Source organism: Peromyscus maniculatus, chromosome 7, assembly GCF_049852395.1.
Source record: "Peromyscus maniculatus bairdii isolate BWxNUB_F1_BW_parent chromosome 7, HU_Pman_BW_mat_3.1, whole genome shotgun sequence".
In the NCBI taxonomy this organism is placed as follows: Eukaryota; Metazoa; Chordata; class Mammalia; order Rodentia; family Cricetidae; genus Peromyscus; species Peromyscus maniculatus.
The window spans coordinates 102,014,120-102,039,217 of record NC_134858.1 but is presented as its reverse complement, the minus strand read 5'-3'; the positions used below and the strand labels follow the sequence as shown (position 1 = coordinate 102,039,217).

General features: G+C 42.4%; 1 protein-coding gene across 5 annotated transcripts in view; it reads left to right on the top strand.

Annotated features, from left to right (window-relative positions):
• Dnajc13 (DnaJ heat shock protein family (Hsp40) member C13) overlaps positions 1–24,535 on the top strand; it is a 118,038-nt gene extending 93,503 nt beyond the window's left edge. For 4 of the 5 annotated variants that reach the window (XM_006983611.4, XM_016002167.3, XM_076576945.1 and 1 more), the window contains 13 exons: positions 889–1,066; positions 3,189–3,280; positions 4,629–4,728; positions 6,916–6,990; positions 7,332–7,444; positions 10,641–10,810; positions 10,932–10,974; positions 11,365–11,538; positions 12,411–12,590; positions 12,828–12,968; positions 14,911–15,054; positions 19,119–19,218; positions 23,665–24,535. In XM_006983611.4, coding sequence (XP_006983673.1) covers positions 889–1,066; positions 3,189–3,280; positions 4,629–4,728; positions 6,916–6,990; positions 7,332–7,444; positions 10,641–10,810; positions 10,932–10,974; positions 11,365–11,538; positions 12,411–12,590; positions 12,828–12,968; positions 14,911–15,054; positions 19,119–19,218; positions 23,665–23,771 — 1,617 coding nt within the window. In that variant the 3' untranslated portion in view covers positions 23,772–24,535. Of the gene's footprint in view, positions 1–888; positions 1,067–3,188; positions 3,281–4,628; positions 4,729–6,915; positions 6,991–7,331; positions 7,445–10,640; positions 10,811–10,931; positions 10,975–11,364; positions 11,539–12,410; positions 12,591–12,827; positions 12,969–14,910; positions 15,055–19,118; positions 19,219–22,695; positions 22,805–23,664 lie in introns of all 5 variants that reach the window. The other variant, XR_013052916.1, reaches the window with a different exon arrangement.
• The last annotated feature ends 563 nt before the right edge of the window (positions 24,536–25,098 follow it).

Sequence of the window (25,098 nt, the reverse complement as noted above, 5' to 3'; positions counted from 1 at the left end):
AGATGTTTGCATTACAATTCATAACAGTAACAAAATTACAGTTAAGGAGTAGCAATGAAATAATTGTATGGTTCGGGTCCCCACAACATGAGGATCTGTATTAAAGGGTTGCAGATTGGGTTGGGAAGGTTGAGAACCATTGCTCTAGATTGCTGAAGAATTCAGTTTTATGAAGCTCATAAAACAACTCCTTGTTTCTTAGCTGTCCCTTTTATTTGCTGCTTTGGGGGAAAGGCAAAAATTTTGTAGTTGAGTGGCTTATAAAGAGAGAAGTGAATCATATTGTATATGTGCATGGATGTGTGCCCACATACATGTGAGATAAGGTCTTACTTTCTAGCCTAGGCTGGCCTTGAACTCAAACTTCTCTTGCCTCAGCCTCCCAAGTAACTAAGATTACAGACATTTACCACCAAGCTGGGTGAAAAGTAATGCTTTATTTTAGAATTTGTTCCTGAAATAGGAATTTACTAAATTATGGTGTATATTATTATTCACAGGATAATATGTTTAGCTAGTCAACAAAATGAGTTAAATGATTAGAAAAGACCATTGGGAAGCTAGCTTCTGAATTTCTGTTGTAACTGTAATTTTTGTCTTATAAAAATGCAATTTAATTATAAAAAATCACATACGCTCTTATTTAGATTGGTAAAGGAGACAAATATCCTACTCGTAAAATGTTACCAAGATACTGGTGAAAGTGTGTAAGACCTCAGACAGTGTAGTAAATTTGATTGGTTTGATTTTCTCGCTCCTTTATGCATAGCTGTGTAGTCACAGTTTGTCACATCCATTCAGATTCTGGGGGTTTTCTTTTGCTGTAGAGTCTTCAAGAGAGATTATTACAGTGGCACACACATTCACATATTTGTGTACTTGGCTTAGGTTCCAAAAGAGTTTGCTGCGAGTCTCTTGGATTACATCGGCTCTCAGGCCCAGTACCTCCACACGTTCATGGCCATCACACATACTGCAAAAGTGGAGTCAGAGCAGCATGGGGACCGCTTACCGAGAGTGGAAATGGCTCTGGAGGCTCTGAGGAATGTCATCAAGTACAACCCAGGTGTGTGGTTGTGCCCTTGATTCACAGCACCGTTTTACTGTGGAGACTCAGGGAAGAGTCACCCTTGACTCTTGTGCTACATTGACATCATAATAAAGGGAGTTGACTCCAGAGATCTCCTAAGGCTAGGAGAGAGGTCGAGGTACTGTGTTTAAAAGAATTCATGTTTAAGAAAAAAACAAACTGAAATAGCACCATTTGTTAGAGTGAATTTCTACATTGCTGGTATAAATTACCATATTGTGTTCACATGCTTGGATTTATTTATTAGATGATCTAAATTTTGCCTCTTTTGTCCTCAACATAGTATTATTTGCATGTAGACACTCATATTTTTTGAAAATTGTCTAAAGTTTTTGGTATTGTAAAAATTGAAATATTAAAATGGGTGAGAGTTCTTCTCTTAAATGTCTTTCAAAGGACATTCAAAAACTCCCAGATGACCATCCTAGCTGCCTGGGTCTAGGTAGGTATAGTGCTAGTAATGAAGTGACCCTCGCATGGCCTTCATTTCTAGCTTATGCCAGCAGCGGGAGACTCTAAAAGCACAAATTCACAAATTTAAATTTCTTTCTTTCTTCTTTAAATTATTTATTCATTTTATATACATTGGTGTTTTGCCTGCATGTATGTCTGTGTGAGGATGCTGGATCCCCAGTTTAAATTTCTTTAAGGTATTTATTTACCCTCTTCAATGAATATTGAAGTGCTATTAAAATTTTTGGCATTTTGGCATTTGCCAAAATTTTGTTCACATAACCAGTAGCAATATTAGGAAAATTATTCATTCACAAGGTACATTGAGATGTTACTAAAGACTCTTAAAACCCAAAGAGAACATCATTCTGTATTGTTTGGGGTTGTCATCATAATGTATTACAGGTGTTTCGAGGCACAGTGAAGCTTTAACACAGGAAGTCTGTGGTTTGCAACTAGTAAAAAACCAAGGCAGGCCTGACTGGGAACTTAGCGTTGTTCTACCCCTGAAGTTCTGTTAGGACTGTGTGCCTTCCATGCTCTTCAGCATCCCAGTGCTTAGTTGTGACGGTTCTTACCTATTAAGAAGTGGTGTGAAACTGAATTTAAAAGTAGCCTATTGAAAGGGCTGCAGAGATGGCTCAGCGGTTAAGAGCACTGACTGCTTTTCCAGAGGACCTGGGTCCAATTCCTAGCATCCACAGTGCACCTCAACAACTGTCTGTAATTCCAGCTCCAGGGCACCTGACACACTCACACAGACATACATGCAGGCAAAACACCAATGCACATAAAATAAATTAAAAAAATGTTTTTAAGTAGCCTATTGAATGTTTTCAGGCTTTTGGGGATAAAGGCATCTACGACCTCAAAAAATTATGGATTGCACTCTTTTATGGGTGTGTAGCAGAAGGAATTGTGTGCTGAACAAAACCCTCTGTTCTGTGTTTTGCTTGATTAACAAGAGTGCTAACAGGTGTATGGAATTGGGACTGAAGTGGGTAGGAATGGAAACATTGTTCTGTTACAAAGAATCCCTGGTGTGTGCATATTAAATTGTTTGTGATGTTGTCTTCAAGCAGCAGAGTTCTGTCCCAGTTTTAATTAAAGGCTAAATGATACCATATTCTCCCAAATAGAATTACGCTGAGGGAGTAATCCTAAAGCCTAGACACAACTGTCCAATCTTTCAACATTGCAAAGCATTATCATCTACAAAGTTCGTGCATGACAATGGATAAGTGAGCTACTCCCCACCCCCACCCCCAAACCACAACGCTTTGAGTCAGCTTACCTTGTATTGGGCTATGTTCATATGTGTCCTGAGATTCATGCAGTGTTTGGGCTGTAGGTTGGGGACTACTGGTAGAGGTAATAAGTAAAATTGCCTTCCTCTATTTAAAATTTTTGAGCTGTGTTTATACTGATTATTTGAAAATGTTCTTGTTTTTAGCTTGGGACTAGAGGAAGGCATGTAAGCAGACCAAAGAAACTCGAATGCTCTGTTCTTGGCCACTTAACACCCTGTGCTGCTTCCAGACATTGCTCAGAGTTCAGAGATAGGCTTCACAGCAAATAACAGTGTTTCCAAAGGCCTAAACTGTGTCTCTTGTAAATAAAATGACTACTTGTTCTCATTCCCTAGGTTCTGAATGTGAATGCACTGGGCACTTTAAGTTAATATTTTCTCTGCTCCGAGTCCATGGAGCTGGTCAAGTGCAGCAACTGGCTTTAGAGGTAAAACTGTTTTGTACTAAGGAATGTTGTGTCTCCTACCACTGTCAGTGCTTTGAGAATTGAGTAATCATTATCTAAAGTTGATGAAGGTCTGTAGGCTATATTCACTTTGTCTATTGGGTCAAATTCATGTATTTTTGAAACTGAATTAATGTAATTATGAATGTAACTCTACAGAGCAAATTCAGGGTGGTTCTGTCTGTGGTTGTTGGCATGTGTCAGGGCCTGGGTATATTGTAGAGTGCCATGTGGAGTGTGTTAGGGACCAGGCTTTACTGGAAAGTTTAGTAGCCACAGATCAGCAAGAGGAGAAGGCAGTTCCCTGTCTTGGTGCCCACAGAAAGAGATTATGACCAGGACATCTCCTGAGGATCAACCTCACCTCTTTCCCCTCAGTTGCTCCCTCTCCTTGTAGACCTAGGACAAATATAAGCATTCGGCAAGGCTTGCAGAGCCCTTGGTGAAGAGTTATGGGAGGAGTGTCACAAGCCCTCGGGTGGTAAGGGTCCCAGAGAAGTTGGAGGCCCTTTCCCCAAAAAAATGGCACCATTAGTCCCACAGGATGCTGTTTTGGCTGCAGCTGTTGACAGAGTCAGGAAGCCCCTGATCATGGTCATGTTTGTCCAGGCAACTCAGAGTAAGGGCTTACAGTCATCCTCAGATGGCCCTGTCATTACAGCACATGGTTTGGTACCCAAAACACCACTTTCAACCTTGCAGGAGCAGGTACAGAAATAGCTTTTAAAAAAAAAACACTGTGTAATGTGTCCCAAGATTACCTTTTGTTTTATCATATTCTTAATAAAATAGTAGTCGTTAAGTTCATCAGAAAGCATTAACAAGCATGTTCTTTGCATTGAAAAACACGTTTTACTATTTACTTCCTTCAGAAATCTTGTACCTTTTTATCAAACATTATTAGGTCTAGGATACAGTGCTTTGGAATGCTGAACCTGATTCAAGTGGCATCAGTCTTTTGCTATATACAACAATGGCTAGACTTGAAGCAGCTTTTCTTTGAAAGAAAAATGCACCAATTTCTTTATAATGGAGGCTAGAGCAGTCTGTTGTGTTAGCTGCTAAGGACATTTACTTCTAAAGCAAGAGAAAGCCATGGTGAAGACCAGCCCTCCCTAACCACCCCCTCATCAGTGACCACAGTTCTGGAAGGAATTATATGTCAGACAGAAGGTTTCTCAAACAATCGAATTAATAATAGCCAATCTTCTGAAATTAAACTCTTCTCAAAATTTTTTTGTCTTCCAAACATTTTTGTCACTTTTATAAAACCATCACTTCATTTAATTTAGGATCAAAATTATTTAATACCCTGTTGATTAATTTTCAGGTTGTGAATATAGTGACATCCAACCAAGACTGTGTCAATAATATTGCAGAATCCATGGTTTTGTCCAATTTGTTGGCTCTTCTACATTCATTGCCATCAAGTAGGTATATGCACAGATGGAATTTTGGAAACCACAGCATAATAGCTCATAAGGGACAGCAGATCACAGTTGATACAAAAGTTGAAATGTGTCATTCATATTGAGTTTTAGAATATTTAAAGTAATACTCACCATATTAGATTTGTTTTTCTAATTATTTGTATAAATGAAATTATGTTGTCTCCCATATAAAAGTAGAAAGTTGGGAAGTGAGAGAAGTCTAAAACCAAAGGAAAATACCTAGAAATGTCAGTTTGAGCATAGTCTTGGTATGAATAACTAAAATGTACTGGTATTCCATGATGTATTATAATGAAAAGATCTTGAGTACTGTGACTTGGGTATTACGTCTGGGATACTGTGCTTATGGTAGTAGTGATTGCACTTAGTCCTCTGCCCTTTATCTTCTACTGATCTGATACCCATGGTGATACTACCACCAAGGTGATTGTGGAATACAGCAGCCTGATTCTGAATACAGCCTGTGGTGATGCCGCTTCTTTGAAAGCAGTACAGTTGTCCACTGTGATAGGTGGTCATTGGGCTGCTTCTTGCCTTAAGATTGTTTTGTGGGAGGAAGGTCATTGAGGTTTCGGCCAGTTGTAGTATAGCTTCAATCACAAAACAAATTACTAGTCAGCTTCACTAACTTCTGAATGTTGTGTGGACCTTCATTCTACCTCTCTTCAGTCTTGAAAGTAGGGCCCTCTTTACTTATCTTTTATTGTTTGTTGTTTCTTCATATCTAATTAAGTAGAGTTGCCTTTTCTTGAGTAGTGTTTTCTTTTGACTAAATAACAAACTTGGAATAGCTATTTAAAATAGCAGCACTCAGGAATCAGAAGCAGATGGATCTCTGTGAGTTCCAAGCCATCCAGGGTTACATTGTCAAATCCTATCTTAAAAAAAAAAAAAGAAAGAAAGAAAAACAATAAAATGGCAACCTTAAGAAGCCATTTGTAGATTATTGTTGTCAGAGCTACAAGATTAAACTGCTTTTCCTTTTCTTTTTCAAGCTTTGTAAGACTTCATGCAAAACCAAACTAGTTGGTAAAGTAAAACATGACATAAATTGTAGTTTCAAAATGCAAATTTAGGAGCTAGAGATAGGCTCAGCAGTTCAGAGCGCTGGCTGCTCTTGGAGAGGACCCAGGTTCAGATCCCAGCACCCACATGGCAGCTCACAACTCACAATTCCAGTTTCAGATGCTCTCTTCTGACCTCTGGGCACCAGGCACAAATGTAGTACACAGATGTCCTTGTAGGCAAAACATTAATACACATAAATAACCTTTAAAACGATAAAGTATCAATTTATTACTGCTTCACTTACATAGTATACCCAAAACTTTACTTTTTTCTTTACTTTTTTTTTGGTTTTTTGAGACAGGGTTTCTCTGTGTAGCTTTACGCCTTTCCTGGAACTCACTCTGTAGCCCAGGGTAGCCTTGAACTCACAGAGATCCGCCTGCCTCTGCTTCCCGAGTGCTGGAATTAAAGGTGTGCACCACCACCGCCCAGCTCAACACTTTACTCTTATAAGTAAAATAGCTACATTTAGATATTTTCGCCGACTCTTATTTTCTAAAGAGCACTGTTATTATTGTTTTAGTCTCAGTCCAATGCTTGTCAGCCTCTCTCCTCTCTGTCAACTCTTCATTTCTTTAGCTTCTTGTCTATCATTCCCACTTGACTCTGAAGGAGCAAAGTTTATTATTAGTTCAGTGTACTTAGATAGCATGCAGCCTGGCTGAGGAGAAAAAAAGTCTGTGACTGGGGAGTGCAACACCAGTTTACAGTTGTTCTTCTCCCCAGTTCCCTAAGACAGTAACAACAGGTAGAAATCTTAGGTGCCTAGTAGGGTGTCCTCTGGATATTAGGAAGTGATGATTTGGGTCATGGAGGAAACAGTGAGGTAGAAAGGTAGTATAGCATAGTGGTCGTGAGTGTGCACTTCAGAGGGAAACAGACATGGGTAGGAAACCAGCTCTACCACTAACTCTCTGTGAGACCTTAGACTGGATGTGCCAGGCCTCAGCTTGAGCACAGCACAGTCATAGCAGTACCTGTCTTGCTGGTTATCGTGAGGGTGGAATGTGATACACCATAACATCTGGCTAAGGGTCTGGCACACGGTGGTGCCCTGTAAATGGAAGCCAAGGGGTTGATATGTCTTTTGCTCTACAGGCCGTCAGCTCGTTCTGGAGACTCTCTATGCTTTGGCATCGAATACAAAGATAATCAAAGAAGCCATGGCAAAGGGTAATGTACACAACTCTTTCTCATCCATCTAGCTCAGTGTGCTGTCCTTCATCTTGAGCTGCTTTACAGTCTGGTGATGTAGAGTTCTAAAAATCAAAACACCTAGCTGGGTGTTGTAGTGGCCCTGTTCCCAGCTACACAAGGCTGAGACAAGAGGATTGTTTGAGGCAAGGACTTTGGCTCAAATTGGGCAATATAGTGAGACTTCATTGAAAGACAGAGAGAGAGATCAAAAGTATAAGATGTAGTGAGTTGAAATTAGGTGGAAAGTGAATAGAAACTGCTGATGAGAAAAGTCGCTTACTGCATATAAGCACTGATTATTTTTCTTTCTTTCACAGGAGCTTTGATTTATTTATTGGATATGTTCTGCAATTCAACACATCCACAGGTTCGATCCCAGACAGCAGAACTTTTTGCTAAAATGACAGCAGATAAACTAATAGGTCCAAAGGTGAGTACAAATATCAGTTACTTTGGTAATTATTTCATGACATTTGATTTTATGTCTGTTTGGGATGGCAAGGACAGGAAGTGCTTTTCTGTGGAAGCTGAGGCTGTTGCTCGATGTCAGGGAAGCCTGTGCTGAAACTCAGAAGGCTCAAGAGAGTGGAGCAGGGTGAGTGCTGCATTTCTCTCTTGAAGAGAGATGGCAGTCCTGGGAAGATGGTTCAGTGGGTAAGAGCACCAGCTGTGCAAGCAGAAAGACCTGCATTTGAATCCCCGACACCCTGATAAAAGGAAGGGCATGGCCTTGTGTGCCTGTAATCCCAGCGTGGGGAGCAGAGGAGGAGATCTCACGAATGCTCAACTTGTCCCTTGTCATAGGAAAGCAGCCTAGAAGCAGCACTGTTGCAGTGGAGGGTTGGTGTACAGCAGGTGGCAGTGTTGGCCACGCCACTGTCCAGCCCTGCCCTGAACAGCTGAGGAGCATAGGCATGGCACTGGAGGGTTAGGCGAAAGTCTGCTCTGCATAAATACATCTTTAGTCACGTGTGCACACAGGCCAGGGGTCAGGTTAAATTCTTAGCACTGGAAAGGCTCTAACTTCAAACTCCTGCTTACAAATGAAAAGATGGGCCATTCATCCCCCTGCTGAACAGAGCAGCACTCTGAGACTTAATAGGTAGAGTACTGTTGTGTACAGCAGGACCAATAACTTAGTATGCCCCCGGTAGACTAGATTACAGAAGCAGTATGGAGAAGACTTGGTAGGTTAAGATTATCTAAGTAAAATTAAAGTTTGCTTTTGTGTCAGTTTAATAGCATAAATCTACTTAAATCTGATACCTTGGAAACTCATCTGCCTGATCAGTAGATGGTTTCTACAGTCTTATAAATAGAGCTACAAAAAGTGTCTGCCAGTGGGTGTGTAGTTCAGTGCTGGGGTGCTTGCCCTGCAAACACAAGGCCCTGGGTGTGATCTCCCAGCACTACAGGAAGAGAGTGGCGTGATGGTTTGCTTACAGAGAAGCCTGTCTTCCAAATTCATGAGAACAGTTCAGTTTTACCTTTAAGTCGTGAAATATTTTAAAATATTTTAAAATAATTTACAAGATAAATTATTGGTTTTTTTTTTTTTAAGAACAAATCCTAGACTGTAATAAAGCAATTTTCAACCTGTCAGCCATTTCTGCCCTAAAATTCACATAGAACACCGCCAAGGTTATGTGCTAATTAATAGTGAAAAGGACTAGACTGGGTTTCTAACTAAACATCTTTCAGAAGATGGTTTTGTTCAAACTTTGAAAAGCACAAGTGATGGGAAAGCTAACAGGCTGAGTGGCCTGGGGTGGTGTGTGGCAGTGTGGCTTGAGAGCTGAACTCTTGCTTTATTGTTCTCAGGCCTGGCTGTGGCCTTAGTTTATGACACAATGTAACTTGTCTCTAGACCTAAATGTCTTTAGGTTCACAGAGAGGAAGTTAGAAAGTTTTAAGTCCTACTTTAGTTTCCAGTGCTTCTTGGGGTGTGTTTTCTGAGCTTTGAGAATGTGCTGTTGTGGGTTGGGGCACAGGGAACCAGTATGGGCAGGAAGAGAATGATTCCTGCCCTCAGGAGGCTGATGGCCAGGAAGAGCAGTGAACTCAGCCATTTTCTGGAACGTGTTTCCTGGCTTTGTTCTCTGTAGAAGGGAATAGTTTTATGGCATGATGTCTTTGCACACTAGAGGACAAGCAGAAGGAAGCCTAAGCCTGGGAATGTCTTGTTCACTGCATTTAACAGTGTTATTCACTGGATAGGAAATACCTCCTGTGGGGACCTCAGCACCATTGCTTCCTTCACTCTTGAGATAGTTGGCTGACCATGAATGGGCTGGCATTAAGTCATTTGTGAGGGCCCTGGTGTGTAACTGTCACGGCTTTAGTTCACTGGCTGTTAGAAGTTGAGGCTAAATTTGTGACCAGTAGTTGTATGGAGCTTTTGGCTTTTTTTTTTTTTTTTTTTTTTGTGTGTGTGTGTGTGTGTGTGTGTAGTGTGTGTCTGTGTACTGACTTCATGTATAGGTCATAGAGTAAGCATCTCTGTGTCAGGAGCCAAGAAAATACCTAGCAAGTGGAGTTTCCATAAGACAAGATTTGAGCACACTTGACATGAATGGAAAAAGTGTCTTTCCAGCCTTCATTTTCCCTTTACCCTTGAGCCTTCCTTCCCTAATTTTCATTTATATTGTGCACTGGATCTTCGTGGGTATATGTGTTGGGGGTGGTGTTTGTGCTTGGGACTGAACCCAGAGTTTCCTCTGTCCCTGAGCTGACCCCAGCCCCCAGTGTTTCAAAGCTACCATTAAAGCCCTTTTTTTTTTTTTTTTTTTTTTTTTTTTTTTTTTTTTTTTTTTTTTTTTTTTTTTTTTTTTTTTTGGTTTTTCGAGACAGGGTTTCTCTGCGTAGCTTTGCGCCTTTCCTGGAGCTCACTTGGTAGCCCAGGCTGGCCTCGAACTCACAGAGATCCGCCTGGCTCTGCCTCCCGAGTGCTGGGATTAAAGGCGTGCGCCACCACCGCCCGGCTCATTAAAGCCCTTTTTAGACAAACACACAGTGTGCCATAAAATACAGTGGAGCAAAATAAATGCACTAGAGACTACTTACAGGACATAAAAATGCAATGTGAAAAAAGTTAGTTTGTGGGAGTATAGAGGCAGAGAGACAGGGGAACAATCCAGCTAAGGATTGTACTGCCCATGTACGAACCTGTACAAAGTGTTGGAAACTTCATGTGAGGGCTTCTGAATTTTTTTCTTGGGAGGATATATTGTTAGTCCGTCGATCAGTCTTTCCGTTTTGAGACAGTGTATTACACTGTAGTTCAGGCTGGCCTGGAACTCCCTACATAGCCTAAGCTGCCTTGAACTCATGTCAGTCCTGTGGCCTCAGCCTCATGAGTGCTGGAATGTCAGTATCACACTCAACTTGAGTTTTTTCGGGTTTCTTCACTGTAGGGAACAGAGAACTAACTGGCAGGTCATAGACTTGTAAGGTTCCTTTTTCATTAGCTCAGATTTATCTCTTCCTCTCCTGGTCTTTTAGAGAACTGTTGTTATATCTCACCCACAGCACTGATTGCACTGCTGTTCTGTCTTAGGAAACCTGGAAGAGCAAGTAAATAATGAGATGTTTCCAGTGGCCCTTAAAACTCTGAACTCCTCCCCTAGGTTCGAATTACGTTAATGAAATTTCTGCCCAGTGTGTTCATGGATGCCATGAGAGACAACCCTGAAGCTGCTGTGCATATATTTGAGGGAACTCATGAAAACCCAGAGCTGATCTGGAATGACAGTTCCCGAGATAAGGTGTCAACAACTGTGAGAGAGATGATGCTGGAGTAAGTAAGGAGGGGTCCCAGGGCGGGTGTGGTCCTGCCCTGCCCATCCCTCTCCAACACTTGTTCTGAAGGCTAATTTGACTAAAGTTCAGTGTTCTTACCTCTCTCCCCTACCCCCAAGGCACTTTAAAAACCAACGGGACAACCCTGATGTGAACTGGAAGGTAAACTACACTTTTTATTTTACAGGGTTTTGTTTTGTATTTTTGTTGTTGTTGTTGTATTTTAATTCCTGTTGAGTCAGTGTGTCGGCCTGTAGCTGTTGATTACTCTGTTCTTAAGACATGTGGGTATGCCCATGGGAACCAGGCTTCAAACAGATGTCAAAGTCGGAATACTTACACTAGAACCAAATGACGACAATGACGTCTTCTACAGCTCCATTAAGAGGAAATCTCAATTATTATAATTTTATTGTGTCTAAAACAGTTGTTACTAACGGCTGTCTTTGTAGTAGTTTATTGTGTGCAGATTTCATTATCAATCTTACATTTCCCGCTTTGCAGAGGAATGATAATATGACTCACGCATGATTCCTTCCCCTCTCTTTAAAGTTGCCTGAAGATTTTGCTGTGGTATTTGGAGAAGCAGAGGGTGAACTCGCTGTTGGAGGAGTTTTCTTGAGAATCTTCATAGCACAGCCAGCTTGGGTGCTGAGAAAACCCAGAGAATTTCTTATTGCACTGTTAGAAAAATTAACCGAGCTCCTGGAGAAGAACAACCCGCATGTAAGCCTCAGTCCTCAACAAAACACTTCAAAGAGTTTGCTGAATATACCAGTTACATTCCCAAAACCTCTTCCTTGCTGACCAGGGAGAATCGGTTGCTTCTTGGATAACAACTCCAGGGCTGGGGGTCTGTAGTGGTAGAGTGCTTACCTAGCATGTGCATGGCTCAGAGTTTGATCTCCAGCACTGCATGAAAACAAAATATCAAAATAGCAGCTACATTTGAATTCAAATGTACATGTTGTGTGTGCGTGTGATGATATGAGGTATGTGTCTTTGCAAGCCATGATCTACTATAGGAAGACCGTAATGGTAGCCAGATCTATTAAATATAGGTTAAACATTTCTTTGCAGAAAATCAAAAGTTTTAGGTGCTCTAAAATCAGAACCCTTAAGTATCATAATGTCTATGTAAATATCTAGGATCTGAAACACTTCTGGATTGAAGCATTTCAGGAAAGAGGTTGTTGGTCTGTAATAGTACTTTTCATAGAACTGGGAGAAACACCAACTGCTCCTGCATTCTTTTGGATTCTTGCTGCTGTCTCACAGTGGCATGTATATAACCCTGTCTTAAATTGTCACATAGTCATTTAGGAATTATCTTTTACCTCTGCCATAAAAACACAGTGTACCTGGCCCAGTGAGGGCTGCTTAGGATGTGACAGCACATTCTTAGGTCCTTAGGTTTGTGCCTTTTATCAAAGAAAAAGTCTGCTGCTCTCTTAGGATGTAGGAATTGGATTGCGGGTATTAGTACTTGGAATTTTCAAACAACAAATGTTTTGAACAACATTTGTTTTAAGACTATTTAAGAATTTTTTCAGTGCTTTATTGTTTATTTGGTCTGGTGTTTTATTTGTTCTTCCCAGGGAGAGACTCTGGAAACACTGACGATGGCCACAGTTTGCCTCTTCAATGCACAACCTCAGTTGGCAGATCAAGTCCCACCGTTGGGCCATCTTCCCAAAGTTATCCAGGCGATGAATCACAGAAACAATGCCATTCCTAAGAGTGCTATTCGGGTTATCCACGCCCTGTCTGACAATGAGGTATTAATGAATTCACTCAGGAGCTCCAGAGTTTATCTGTGGCCCCTTGACAACACTTGAGTGTTAGGTCCCATCTGCTGTGTGCCTTTTCCTATCAGTTTCAGTGATTAGTAGAGGTGGAACTTATTCCTTCTTAACCAGAAAAGTGTGTTTGAAATTGCATCTTGTTGCTGTGGAACTTACCTTGCCGTGTATGACATTCTACTCTACAAGTATCCTTGTCTTTTGGACTCTTAGCTGTGTGTTCGAGCCATGGCATCTTTGGAGACCATTGGTCCACTGATGAACGGAATGAAAAAGCGAGCAGATACTGTTGGTCTGGCCTGTGAAGCAATTAATCGAATGTTCCAGAAGGAGCAGAATGAATTAGTGGCACAGGTAAGTGACTGTCTGTGAGCACTGTTTCAGGAAAGCAGACATACCTGACAGATTGATACTCTGTGACTGAGCCCTTAGGACTTTGTAAATACTGTTTTACAATTAGACACACAGAAAGGTTAGTATCTCACCAACTTTTCTTGCTTTTTTTTTTTTTTTTTTTTTTGCATTCATCCTTAGCTTCTTTGTAAAAATGATTTCATCGAACTCTTTGGGTCCTGTTCATTTATTCCTTGTTTTTTTAGAATCAGGTTGAGATTTGTATTCTTTTCACAGAGACCACTCACCTAGTAGAAATCGGACTTGGTAGATACCAGTGTACACAGACACTAAAGGGAAAAGGTCAACTCAGGCAAAAGCGAACTTCCTTGTTCTGGATACAAATACCACAGAGCTTCACCCAGGTGGCCTTCACACTCCTGTGAGCAGAGAAGGGTAGTTAGTTAGCAGAGGCCGGGATGGGAAGTGGGGCAGTGTCAGTCACAGCTGGAAAGTTTTTCAGTTTGTGCGTCTGCTGCACTGTGGTGAGTGCAGCTGATAGTGTACCACATATAAGAATAAATTTAAATGTCCTCTTCACAAGAGATACTTGAAGCCATAATTTTGCTAATTAGCTTGATATTTTACATTGTCTTAGTTAGGATTTCTATTGCTGTGAAGAGACACCATGACCATGGCAACTATTATAAAGGAAAACCTTTAATTGGGGCTATCTTACCTATCAGAGATTTAATCTGTTGTCATCATGGTGGGTGGCATGCAGGCAGACATGGTGCTGGAGAAGGAGCTAAAAGTTGCACATCTTGATCCGCAGGCAACAGGAAGTGAACTGTCTCACACTTGGTGTAGCTTGAGCATAGGAGACTTCAAAGCCCACCCCAATGGTGGCACACTTCCTCCAAAAGACCACACCTACTCCAAAAAAGCCACGCCTCCTAATAATGCCACTCGCATTTTCTTTCAAGCCACCACATGCATTGAACAGACACATCATCACATCACTTCGTATCCCATAAAAATAAAATAAAAACAAAAAGTAATCAAAAACTCAGTAACCTTTTGTCTTCAAAGCCTTTGATGGCAAACTCTGCCAGATGAAAAGTGACAGGTGCTGTCTTTAAACTGAAGACACACCTCTACATCTGTACCTGGGCATCTGCCTCTCCTTCATTCTCCCTTCAACTTCTCCTCAAGCCAGCCTTCCACCTTCAGTAAACAGGCAGAGGTACAAAGTGGACGTAGAGGAGGTGGTGAATCAGAGCTGACTAGTGCAAGCTAGTCTCCTGTGGATGGCTCTGGGTCCCAGGCCTACCAGCTGACCTTTCATACGAAGTGACTCTAAGGTCAGCTTCATCTCACTGGGTTGTTAGGAGGAAAGGGTGTACACACCTCAGCGTTACTTCCACCTTGCCGAATTCTGTGAAATGATACCATGTTGTTATTTCGCTCTCTCAGGCTACTAACTAAGTGATGACTGCAGAGAGTGGTGTTGGGGGAAGATACAAAAGGTAGCAAAGTCCTTCGAGACTGCTGTGTATTGGAGTGGCACCATTAGCAGAGGCAGCCTGCTACAGTGGCTCAAAGCTTGCTTCCGTCCCTCTTGGGTCCAGTTGCAGTTTCCAGTATACCCAGCTCTGTGGTGTACAAGTGTTTCTTTTCCCTGTGTGCCCCTATGTTCTTATCTGAAATAATAATTTTGCCTTCATTCATTGTGAGGAAAATTACATAATTGATGCATAGCATTTAGAAGGGTTGGTAGAACTGAATAAAAATCACTTTATATAAGAATGCTGTTTCTGTTTGATACTAAAATAATAATCAGCATCTGCATTGAAATGCTAAGAACAGGTTGCCTTACTGTAGTTATGATCCTTGTGGTGAAATTCAGTAGTTGGTGTACATTTTCTACATTGTGCTCATATAAGTACTTTTTTCATTCCAGGCTCTGAAAGCAGAGTTGGTCCCATACCTCTTAAAGTTGCTTGAAGGCATAGGCCTTGAAAACATAGACAGTCCTGCCGCCACTAAGGCCCAGATTGTTAAAGCTCTCAAGGCAATGACTCGAAGTCTGCAGTACGGAGAACAGGTGAGTCTGTGAGAAGCACCTTTGTGTTCCTGACTGAGAAGGCTGTTCAGAGACAGGGTCTTGGCAATGGGTAAGGCCACTCACAGGTGTGGCCAGTGCACTTCTACATAACTGCTTCACAGCTGCAGAAAAAGCACAGGCTTGTGCCCAACAGGCATACAGGGGGATTCTTTTTTCTGCATAGTGAAAGTGTGTTCTGTATTTCAAGAAGAAAACTAGTAAAAGTCTTAGTGTGGTGGAATTTGAAACACTTAGTATAGAATCAGGTGCCATTGAAAAGATCTGAATGTCATTTTACATCTCTTTATTAGTGTCTGGAAAGTACTAGTTCTTTTCCCTTTCAGAGTGGCTGTGTGTTAATGTGTTTCAGCTGCACATGTGCTGATTTCAGGCCTCTTAAGGAATTGACTTTTCATCTTAGCTCTTAACTTACTTCATTTTAACAAGGTGGTGTGTGTGTGTGTGTGTGTGTGTGTGTGTGTGTGTGTGTGTGTGTGTGTGTGTGTGTGTATGTGTATGCATATGCATGCATAAGTACATACATGACAGAACTCATATGTGGAGGTCAGAGGACAGTTTGCAGGAGTCTGTTCTCTATACACTGTGTAGGTCCTGAAGACTGAATTCAGGTTGTCAGGCTCAGCAGAAGGCACCTTACCCACTGAGCATCTCTCCAGCCCCTCTGATTTTGTTGCTTCTGAGGCCTTGGTTTTCTTTATTGAAGTCCTCATAGTGTGTCAGTCTCTTTTCTTGTTGCTCTGACAAACTACTCTGGCAGTTTTCGGGGAAAGGGCTAACTCTGGCTCACAGTTCAAAGTGCAGCATGGCTGAGAATCAGGGTGGTTGGAACTTGAAGTAGCTGGGCACATTGCATTCACAGTCAGGAAGCACAGAGAGATGAATATGTGCTGCGGCTCAGAAGCCTTTTTCCACTTGGAATCCAGGATCCCACTAGGGGATGGTGCCACACACAGTGAACAGGTCTCCCACATCAGTTAAGGCACTCAAGACAGCTTTCCAGACATGCCCAGTAGCCAGTCTACAGGTGATTCTAGGTTCTGTCACGTTGACAATTAACACTAGCCATTTAAACTCCACCCCTGTCAACTTGCCATGCAAACATCATTTTTTTTTTTTTGTTTGTTTTTTTTGTTTTTTTTTTTTTGAGACAGGGTTTCTCTGTGTAGCTTTGCGCCTTTCCTGGAGCTCACTTGGTAGCCCAGGCTGGCCTCGAACTCACAGAGATCCGCCTGGCTCTGCCTCCCGAGTGCTGGGATTAAAGGCGTGCGCCACCAACGCCCGGCGCAAACATCATTTTTTAAGCCATAATTTTCCACCACTTATCCTCAGAGACTCATGACCATGTTATTATATGAAACACACTCAGTCCAACTTTGTAAAGTCATCAATAATTTTTTTAACACTTTTAAATTCTAAAGTGTCTTATCTGTGTGTTTTTATAAAAGTAAAACCAAGGTACATGCATATAATGACACAAAAGAGAGCAAGCAGGCTTAACGAGGAATGATCAAGACAAAGCAAGATAAAACTTCTAGCATAGTGAGTACTAAAGCCCAGCTCCATTGCAGCCTCTGAGGTTTGTAGCATGATACTCTGGGCTTCAGAGAGCTTATGTAGCCCCACCCTCTCTACCTGCATCTTTCCCACGGATCCAGGGGCTCCCCTGCAACTTACCTCTGCTCTCATAGCCTCTTGTAGTGGCCTCCCAGAGACTCTTCAGCAACTCCCACCTAAGGACCTTGTCTGGCTTCAGGTGCTCTTGTGACCACCGTAAATCTTGTTTCTTTCATGTCTTGAAAACCAGTACTACATGGATGATACTGCCAGATTCTGCCACCAGCTCAGGAGGGCCCCACCCCCAGGAACACAGCTACATCAGCTTGTGTGTTGACCCTGAAGAAATACCTCCAGGCAGTTGTTTTTGAGGAACAGGAAACCCCTTTAGTACAGGCTCTTTTCCTTTAAATGACTCTGAAACTTAACAAGATAGACCTTTGAGAGGTGGGATTTTGCCCCAGGGCACTTTTTTCTGTTGTCCCAGTGCAGCATGGGAAAGTTCTTTTCAGTGGTACTAACCTCTTTAGCATCAGCCTGCAGGTTCTCCTGTTTTGGAGTTTCCTCTGCCATACAAATTAGTCTATTATCTTTAAACTAAACTTCACCCAAGTTCTCAGTTTATGGGCAGAATTAGGCCAGATTCTTGGCCAAACATCACACAAATGCCCTCCGACCCAGTTTCTGACAGTCCTTGTTCTCCCCAAAAGCTCGAGCCAAACACCAACTGTACCTAATTTCTTTCAGCACTGTCTTCCAGTCCCCCACCAGAATATCCCATTATGCTCTCTTTTCAGAGTCAAGGGTTTTCTAATCCAAACTTTCAGATTCTTCCTCCAGGCCATTTCCAAAGGCCTGACTGAGATTCACATGCTCAGATCAGATCTTCCTGCTTCAATAAGGCAATTTAGACAGTCCCCCCCCACAGTCATAGCCAAGTTATTCTGGATCAGTGGTTCTAAACCTGTGGGTCACAGTCATCAGAAAACACAAATTTATGATGGTCTTAGGAACCCCCAACCATACATTTATTTTCATTGCTACTTCATAATGGTAGTTTTGCTACTGAACAGTGTCTCAGTTCCTAAGACCATCAGAAGTATGTGTTTTCCAATAGTCACAACCTACAGGTTGAAAAATACTAGTCTAGAGTCTTTCAGTTGATAATGCTAACCATCACACATAACATAGAGTTAACTAGAGTGAACACTGAATTGGCCTTTCCCACCTTAGCAGCATTGTGATAATCCCACCCTGCCTAGCTCCTGAGCACATTTATTACCCCTGTGACTGGTAATGTACTCTTTATCCCACAGAGCCAACCATGCAGCCACTACTCTGTTTTCAACATGCAGGTCTATCTGTTTGATGTATTTCATTTTAGCATTGAGATTCATCCATGTTGTGGGGTATATTAAAGGTTTTCAATCCTTTGTATGTTTAAATTTCCCATCGTGTGTATAGTCAGTACAGTACAGTTTGCCCATTCATCCGTTCGGTGGAGGATTGGGTCATTTCTGTTCGCAAATATTCTTTTTGTGCATAAACATACTTTACTAAACTTTTCTTTAGTGAAATTACGCTTCTATGTTTCAAGAAAAGAAACATTTTGGATGCTACTGGCTTTCTCTCAGTATTTGAATCATTTAAAGCGATGCTACAGAAGACAAGCCACGTATGTAGCTTCAGCATTAACTGGTATACCTCTGGGTGTTCTGAGTGGTGAGCAGAGGCTCCCTGTGGGCCACGTGTGTCCCCTCGATCTGCACTGGCATTTCTAGGGATGAAATTAGCCAAATGGCCCTGATAATACCCACCTTCTACTCCAAAGAAGGAGAAAGGGAACAATGCCTTCTAAAACCAGAAAACTCTTACATCCCCATCTCAACTCCCCATTCAGTACTCTTCCTGCCCAGGCTGGAAGGGGATCTGCCCTGATTCTGCTGTAGGTCACACACCCAACTGTGAGTTTTCCATTTGACTCAGAGACTCCGAGATGTGACCTCCGGGTCTGCACCTAAGCAGTTCTCAGGAAATACTTCATCTAAACACTGATGGCCTCTTCAGTTGCTGGTCTCTATACACTTTCACCTTCCATCTCAGTCTAGTGCACAACACACAGTAATTCTCTTGTATGTGTGTACTTCATAGAATGTTTGCCCATTTTCCATGTGTTACTCCGATGTTTGGTCTGCTCATTTATTTTCTCATGTGTATTGCTCATGATCTCACAAGACACAGTATATCTTTTGAAAGGTTGATTTAAAGTTGTAATTCCAGTTTTCAGCATCATTCCTCCAGCCCTTCCTAGCTCTGGTTCATGAGATGTGCACAGCACAGTGCCTGGGAGTCCATGTGTGATGGACACTAGTTCCTGGTCCTTTCCCAATGGCCTCTGGCGCAGAAGTTGTTTTTCCTGCTTGGTTCAGTCTTCCCACAACTAGTCCCTGACATAACCATGCTAAGTAGGGGTTGCTTTACTTCCCCAGGTGAATGAGATCCTGTCCCGCTCTTCAGTCTGGAGTGCCTTCAAAGACCAGAAACATGATTTGTTCATTTCTGACTCTCAAACAGCAGGATACCTCACAGGTAAGTCAGACCTTAAGATGCCTGGCAGAAGCCACAGGCCCTCTTCCTGCCCTGAGCAGACTTATGATAACATTCCTCTTATCACCTTGGCATCTGGTTACCATTTTGGGGGTGCTGTGAGCATGTCATAAGCATTAGGCATCTGTCTTAACCTTGGACAGCGTGTGGAGTGTGTTGTTGGATGTTTATGACAAAAAAACATGCACTTTGCATAGTTTTGATCTGGTATGTTAGCAGCAGTTATGTGCAGTATGTCTGTGCTTAAGTGTTTATTTAACTTGAATGTGTGAAAAGAATGTGTATCAGATACCTGGTAGCCTTGTGCCCTTTCTGTCTAAACAGAGTAAGGCTTCAGATGGAAATACTTGTGTATAGAGTTTTTTTTCTTCAAGTTTGCAGTGTAGTTTTGCTAAGTCTCTTTCCCGTGAGGAAAATACCCCAGTGCTATTACAAATAAGACTGCTGAGGCTCAGAAAACACTACATGATGCCCAGGACATGTGCTCATTTGACACACAGCTGCTCGGTCATTTAAAATCATAATTGGCTTGGGTCTGAGAAACAGCAGCATTCAGTTGCTGTACTGAAGGCAAAACATAACACCTCTTCTGAAGATCTTCAGTGTGGATTTACCCTTGTGAATAGGAGGCCACTCTTGGTGCCTGCCTGAAATGGTAGCATCTAAATAGATAACAACCCCACCTGATTTTCTAGTCAGAGCTGATGGAGATAAATAAAGAGAAAAACGTTAACAGCAAGTGCTTCCCAGACAGATCCATTCTTTTAATAATCCTGATTCCTCTCATAGACATCTCTAAGAATCACGGAGACTTGATTCTCAAATTTTCAGATCCAAAGGATTTGGAGAACAGTTTCCCTGCTTTCGATTTTCAACTTGATCATGACACTTGTTTTCCCTTCCTGTGGCGACTTACATATCAGTGGCTCCTGGATCACTTTAGTATCAGTCACTCCTCATATTACTTGGAGTAGAACCCTAGATCCTTAAGCATCTGGACTCTGCTGTTGGTCCTGTGGGTTGTGTCCTCCTCCTGTTTTCTGTGGAGAGATACATAGAATGTAGTGTTGGTCCCCCCCCCCCCAGGTAAAACTGTATATCTAGGTAGGGGTGAATTTGTGCCCACCAAAAGCCTCCTCAGAGTGTTTCTGAAGTATGACAGGCCACACTTTCATGGTATAAGTACAGTACAACTGGGGAGTGGGGCCTGGTTTTCTTGGTGAAGAATGTCGTAGTAGAAGGAAAGGTGCTGTGCGGGTCAGGAGCTGTGCTTCAGGGGCCTCACATGATGCTCCCTGTTCCCCATGTACCCAGCATTCATCAGGTTCAAGTAAAAGCTCCAGGTGTCCCTGACAGCGCTGCTCTAGCCAGGGCTCTGTGATTAGAACAGATGGCAGTTTCTCCTAGAGACCTGGAATTCCTGGATGCCTCACCCCATCCCGAGTTCCTAATCACTGTGTTGCTCACCAGCATCTAGATTTCCTAGTGTGATAACTGGACGTGGGGAGGGGCATGCAGGAAGTAAGATGCAGCTTGCCTGTGCCTTTTCCTTCACCTATCCCTGGGATGAATGAGGTCTCTAAGAAGCAGTGTGACATGGACAAATGTCTGGACAGGCACAGCAAAGTAGCAATGGTGAGACACTCCTCCCTCAGAAAGGGCTGGAACTTCTGTGCAGTGCTGAAGCCTACAAGCAGGTCTGTACTGGACAGGCTGGGCTGTGAGCCCCATTTGCCTTAGATCTGCTCCATTCCTGGCACTTAATCAGACTGGAAAGTTCTCTCTTGAGATGTTAGTTACTTAGGAGGATTTTCCCATTGATTTTACTCTACTCCTTCAAAAGGACTACCTGTGCTTCAAAGGTTCCACTTCTGAGTTACCCTGCAGTTGAGGGGGCGCTTCCAAACACTTTTTGGTGTATGTTGTGTTTAATCAGAATTTAATTAAAACCCAATCTTCATATGATACAGACTATGCCCAGCTCTTCTCTAGTCCACAAGTGAACTAAGGTGTTGTGAAAACACACACTCCAAACCTTCCTCCTGACTAAAGTATTTGAGTGTGTTTGGCAATTGTATGTGGATATTATTTAAGAGACAGGGAAATAAAAGTTTTCTGAGGAGAAAGTTACTATTACTTCAAAGCAAGCTACAAATAAAGGTAGATTTTCTTCTCCCTGACTGCTGAGCAAATGTCAGTTGGTCATATGCTCAAGATCAGATGTGAAAGTCCTTGGTGGGATTAAATAGGGCTGATAATTATGACAGGGCCATTTCCACAGGGCCTATCCTGACATCCTGTTTGTATTCTGTGATACCTGTTTTTTTAAGAGTGCCTATGCTGGAGTTTTCGTGTGATGTAGATACATCGTGGTATATCATCCTGAGCCCTGTTACTTAGGTTTTTTGCTAGATTCAAGAACTGCTATGTGCCAGCCAGCTCAGAGCCCCCTAAAATTCATTTTTGTGGTAGAACTTTTCAAATTATTTAGCCTAGAAAATCAGTAGTGAAAGAATCCAACAGTTGGCAAGAGGCAGAGTGTCAGTGCTTTTAGATGCTGCTATTGGGGATAAAGAACTTTCCATGACAAGTATGTCCCTTCAGTGGGCTCCCCTGTTCATTTCTGTCTTATTCTTCTGAAGTCTGGCACACTTCAATAATGTTCCCATGTGCCCTGGAACCTCTGCTCTTCCCACATTTATACAAGGTGCTGGGCCTGGTTCTGAGATGCAACCAGCTTTTCAGCCCAAGGAAGCCCAACACATTCTTCACAGAACCCAGAGGCATAGAACTGGTAGAGCATCGCAGACTTGCTGGGTGGGACTCAGTTTACTTTCCCTCCAGAGACGAATGATGGGAGTAGAATTAGGTCTCTTCTTTGTAAGCCCATTATTTCACAACTTTGATTCTGGACTAGAAGTTCTAAATTTTTTTCAGTTCAGAATGTCCCTCATGTTTCTCAATGTCTCTGGGCCTAGTTGGTAGTCTGTGGTAATGGGGCTTCTACCTGAAGTTGAGAACAGTGTGGTACTTTAGCTCTGAGCTGCACTGATGGACTGATTTGTTTGTTTATTTGTTTGGTTGTATTTCTCCTGCGCAGTTTGTGGGAGGCCTGGTTTGATGATTAGCAGAAGGTGAGAGGTGATGGTGTAGGCCCCTAAGACCTAAAGAAGGGAAAATACAAGTGTTAAAATTACCTGGCTCCAAGTGCCCAGGCACTCCGGTTAACTTTAGTCCAGCTCAGTCAAGGCAGAGTCCCCCTTGGCCTCTCCAGCACATGCACAGTGTGTGATAGCCATTTCCCATCCTACAGTCAGCTGCTCGGGTGAGAAGTGAGATGGAAGTGAGTGATGGCCTCTGTCCTACATCAGCCCTGTTGCCTTAGCCTGCATCAAATTGCTCTGCTGTGTGCACTTCCTCACGACTCCCTTGCTGCTTACATTTCTTTTCTCCCCCCAGGTGTCTCTCCTTCCCTTCTAACTGGCAGCAGCCCCCTTCACCTCAGGAGTGGGCTTTAGAACCGCTCTGCCAGGCAGCTTGCTAACTTCTGTGTAGCTCTCTGAAGCAGGTAGAGAAACCTTTTGCTCAATGCATGCTGCTCGCACTGCCTTTCCCATCCTAACCCTCCAGTGTACGCATTTGCCATGTTCCCTCAGCAAAACACTGCCCCTGTGTAGCGCTACACCAGTTTCTCTTGCAGATGCTTGTTCCATTGTGTGATGCTTCTGAGGTATATAAGCAAATGTCCGAGGTGCTCAAAATCAGCTCCAGAGGCCAGAGCCATGTACTCTTAGGACTGCTGACAAGTTTCCGCATGCCACCTTTTCATGACAGACAGACTGTCTGTCACAGAACACATGAGACCACAACTAAAATGCTAATACCTTCTTTGGAGCATTCTTCTGGCCTTTGAGATGGATGTCCGGAGCCTTCCTATTCAGAGACCTTATATAGTGAGCAGTGTTCACTGGGTGCTGCTTCTTAAAGTAGCCTTTCTTTGCACCAAGTGACAGCAGGTTAACTGGAATGTTCTCAGAAGCTGCTTATGTCGAGAATCCAGTTGTTCATCACTTTGAGATGGCTGAAAGGGGTGAGGGGATGGTGTCCTGTATCTGTTCCCTCTTTTTTCCATGTAACAGCTCTTTAAGTATCTTGATTTTTTTTTTTTTTTTTTTTTGTAAGATTGAATTTCCCTAGTGTGAAAAGAGGGGAAACTCCCTGTTTCTACACAGGTGTTACTGCATGAATTTTGAAATTATTTCCAATTGTGTCATATAATAAAAGCAAGCTGTGAACTGCGTCTGTCACTGCCTATTGAGGCAGTTACGCATATAATTCTCAGAGTCTCCCAGTGCTTTGTACTGGACACTGGACCCTGTGTCCGCCTGACTGATCTCCAGAGTGCCTGCTTTCCTTTCTCTCTTACAGGACCTGGAGTTGCTGGCTACCTTACTGCAGGTACATCCTCATCAGCCATGTCTAACCTTCCGCCTCCTGTAGACCATGAGGCAGGGGACCTTGGCTATCAAACTTGAAACACTCAGAGACAATAAATGCTGAAAGGCCAGTGCTGCGTCCACATTCCTCCAGCCAACATGTTGAACAGACTCCTGCTGCCTTTCTCCTGGTTTCCTGACAGTGTTATTCCTTTTTCTATAAATATATTTTTATTTAGGAAAAGAGTCAGTGATTCTGACGTATCACGTTTCGAGAAAGCACTCTGGGTCAGCCTCCATGGGTACACAAGAATTTCTCTTTCTTGATGTATGTAAGCACATTTTGTTCCTTTATATCTGTTTACAAGACTGTGAATCAAAAAGACAAACTTTCTTCCTAGTTTTTATAATGTTTTCTGTCTTTTTTTTTTTTTAATTACTGTGACTGTGGTCTACAGACATTGTACACTGCAGTCTACAGACATTGGGCTAAATTTATCCCCAGAAAAGGGCACTTCCCTTTCCTGCACCGAATCTCCATGGCCGTCTTCCTCCCATCGTCAGACATTAGATTTCTGTCCTTCCACCTGTGACCAGATCCTCAACCATTAACTCTCTGAGAGCTCGGTGCACATCGGTGTGTATGACAGGCTTCACCAAACTGAACGACAAGGAGCTTGTGCAAAAACTTAAAACTGAAAATGGATGTCAAGATGTTATGTAAGAGATTAGTGTAATTGTGAAATGTTCTATACATTATCAAATATATAAAGCTTTCTATATTGAATGTACATTATATAAATCATTCATATGTGTACATAAAATTTTAAAAATAAAGGGAATTGACTGCTTTGTTAATGAGATACGTTTGTTCTATAATTTTACCCTTTGAAAACTTCTTACATGTTCACTTTTGAGGAAGATGAGCAATAGGAGACAGCCTCACCCCCTCATGTTCATATGCACAGCTGTGTCCACCTCTGTTCATTCCTATCCAGAAAGCAGCATGCTTATTTTTTATGTTGCAATTCACAGCTTGAGAACCACTTCTCTTTTTGCTTCCTAAAAAATATATATATGGTAGGACTCTAAATGGAGTCAACAAATAATAAGGGAGACAAAGCCACAACTAGATATTTTATGCCACCAAATAAAACCTCCAGTGCCAGGAATGGCTAAAGGGAGCCCATAAAAACCTCCAAACATCACAGGCTGTTGGTTGTTCTCCACAACCTGATAGGGCCCAACACTGAAGACAACACTTATGCCATCGAACATGGAGAAGGTGCGTTGGTGGCAAACTAGAAGCTTTACCCCCGCTGACTAACGTGCATGGTGCTAGAAGGGAACCTGCACACTACAGGAGGAGAAAGGTAATCGTCAGTATTACCCAACTACAAACCCTGGAACCTACAACTGAGACTGC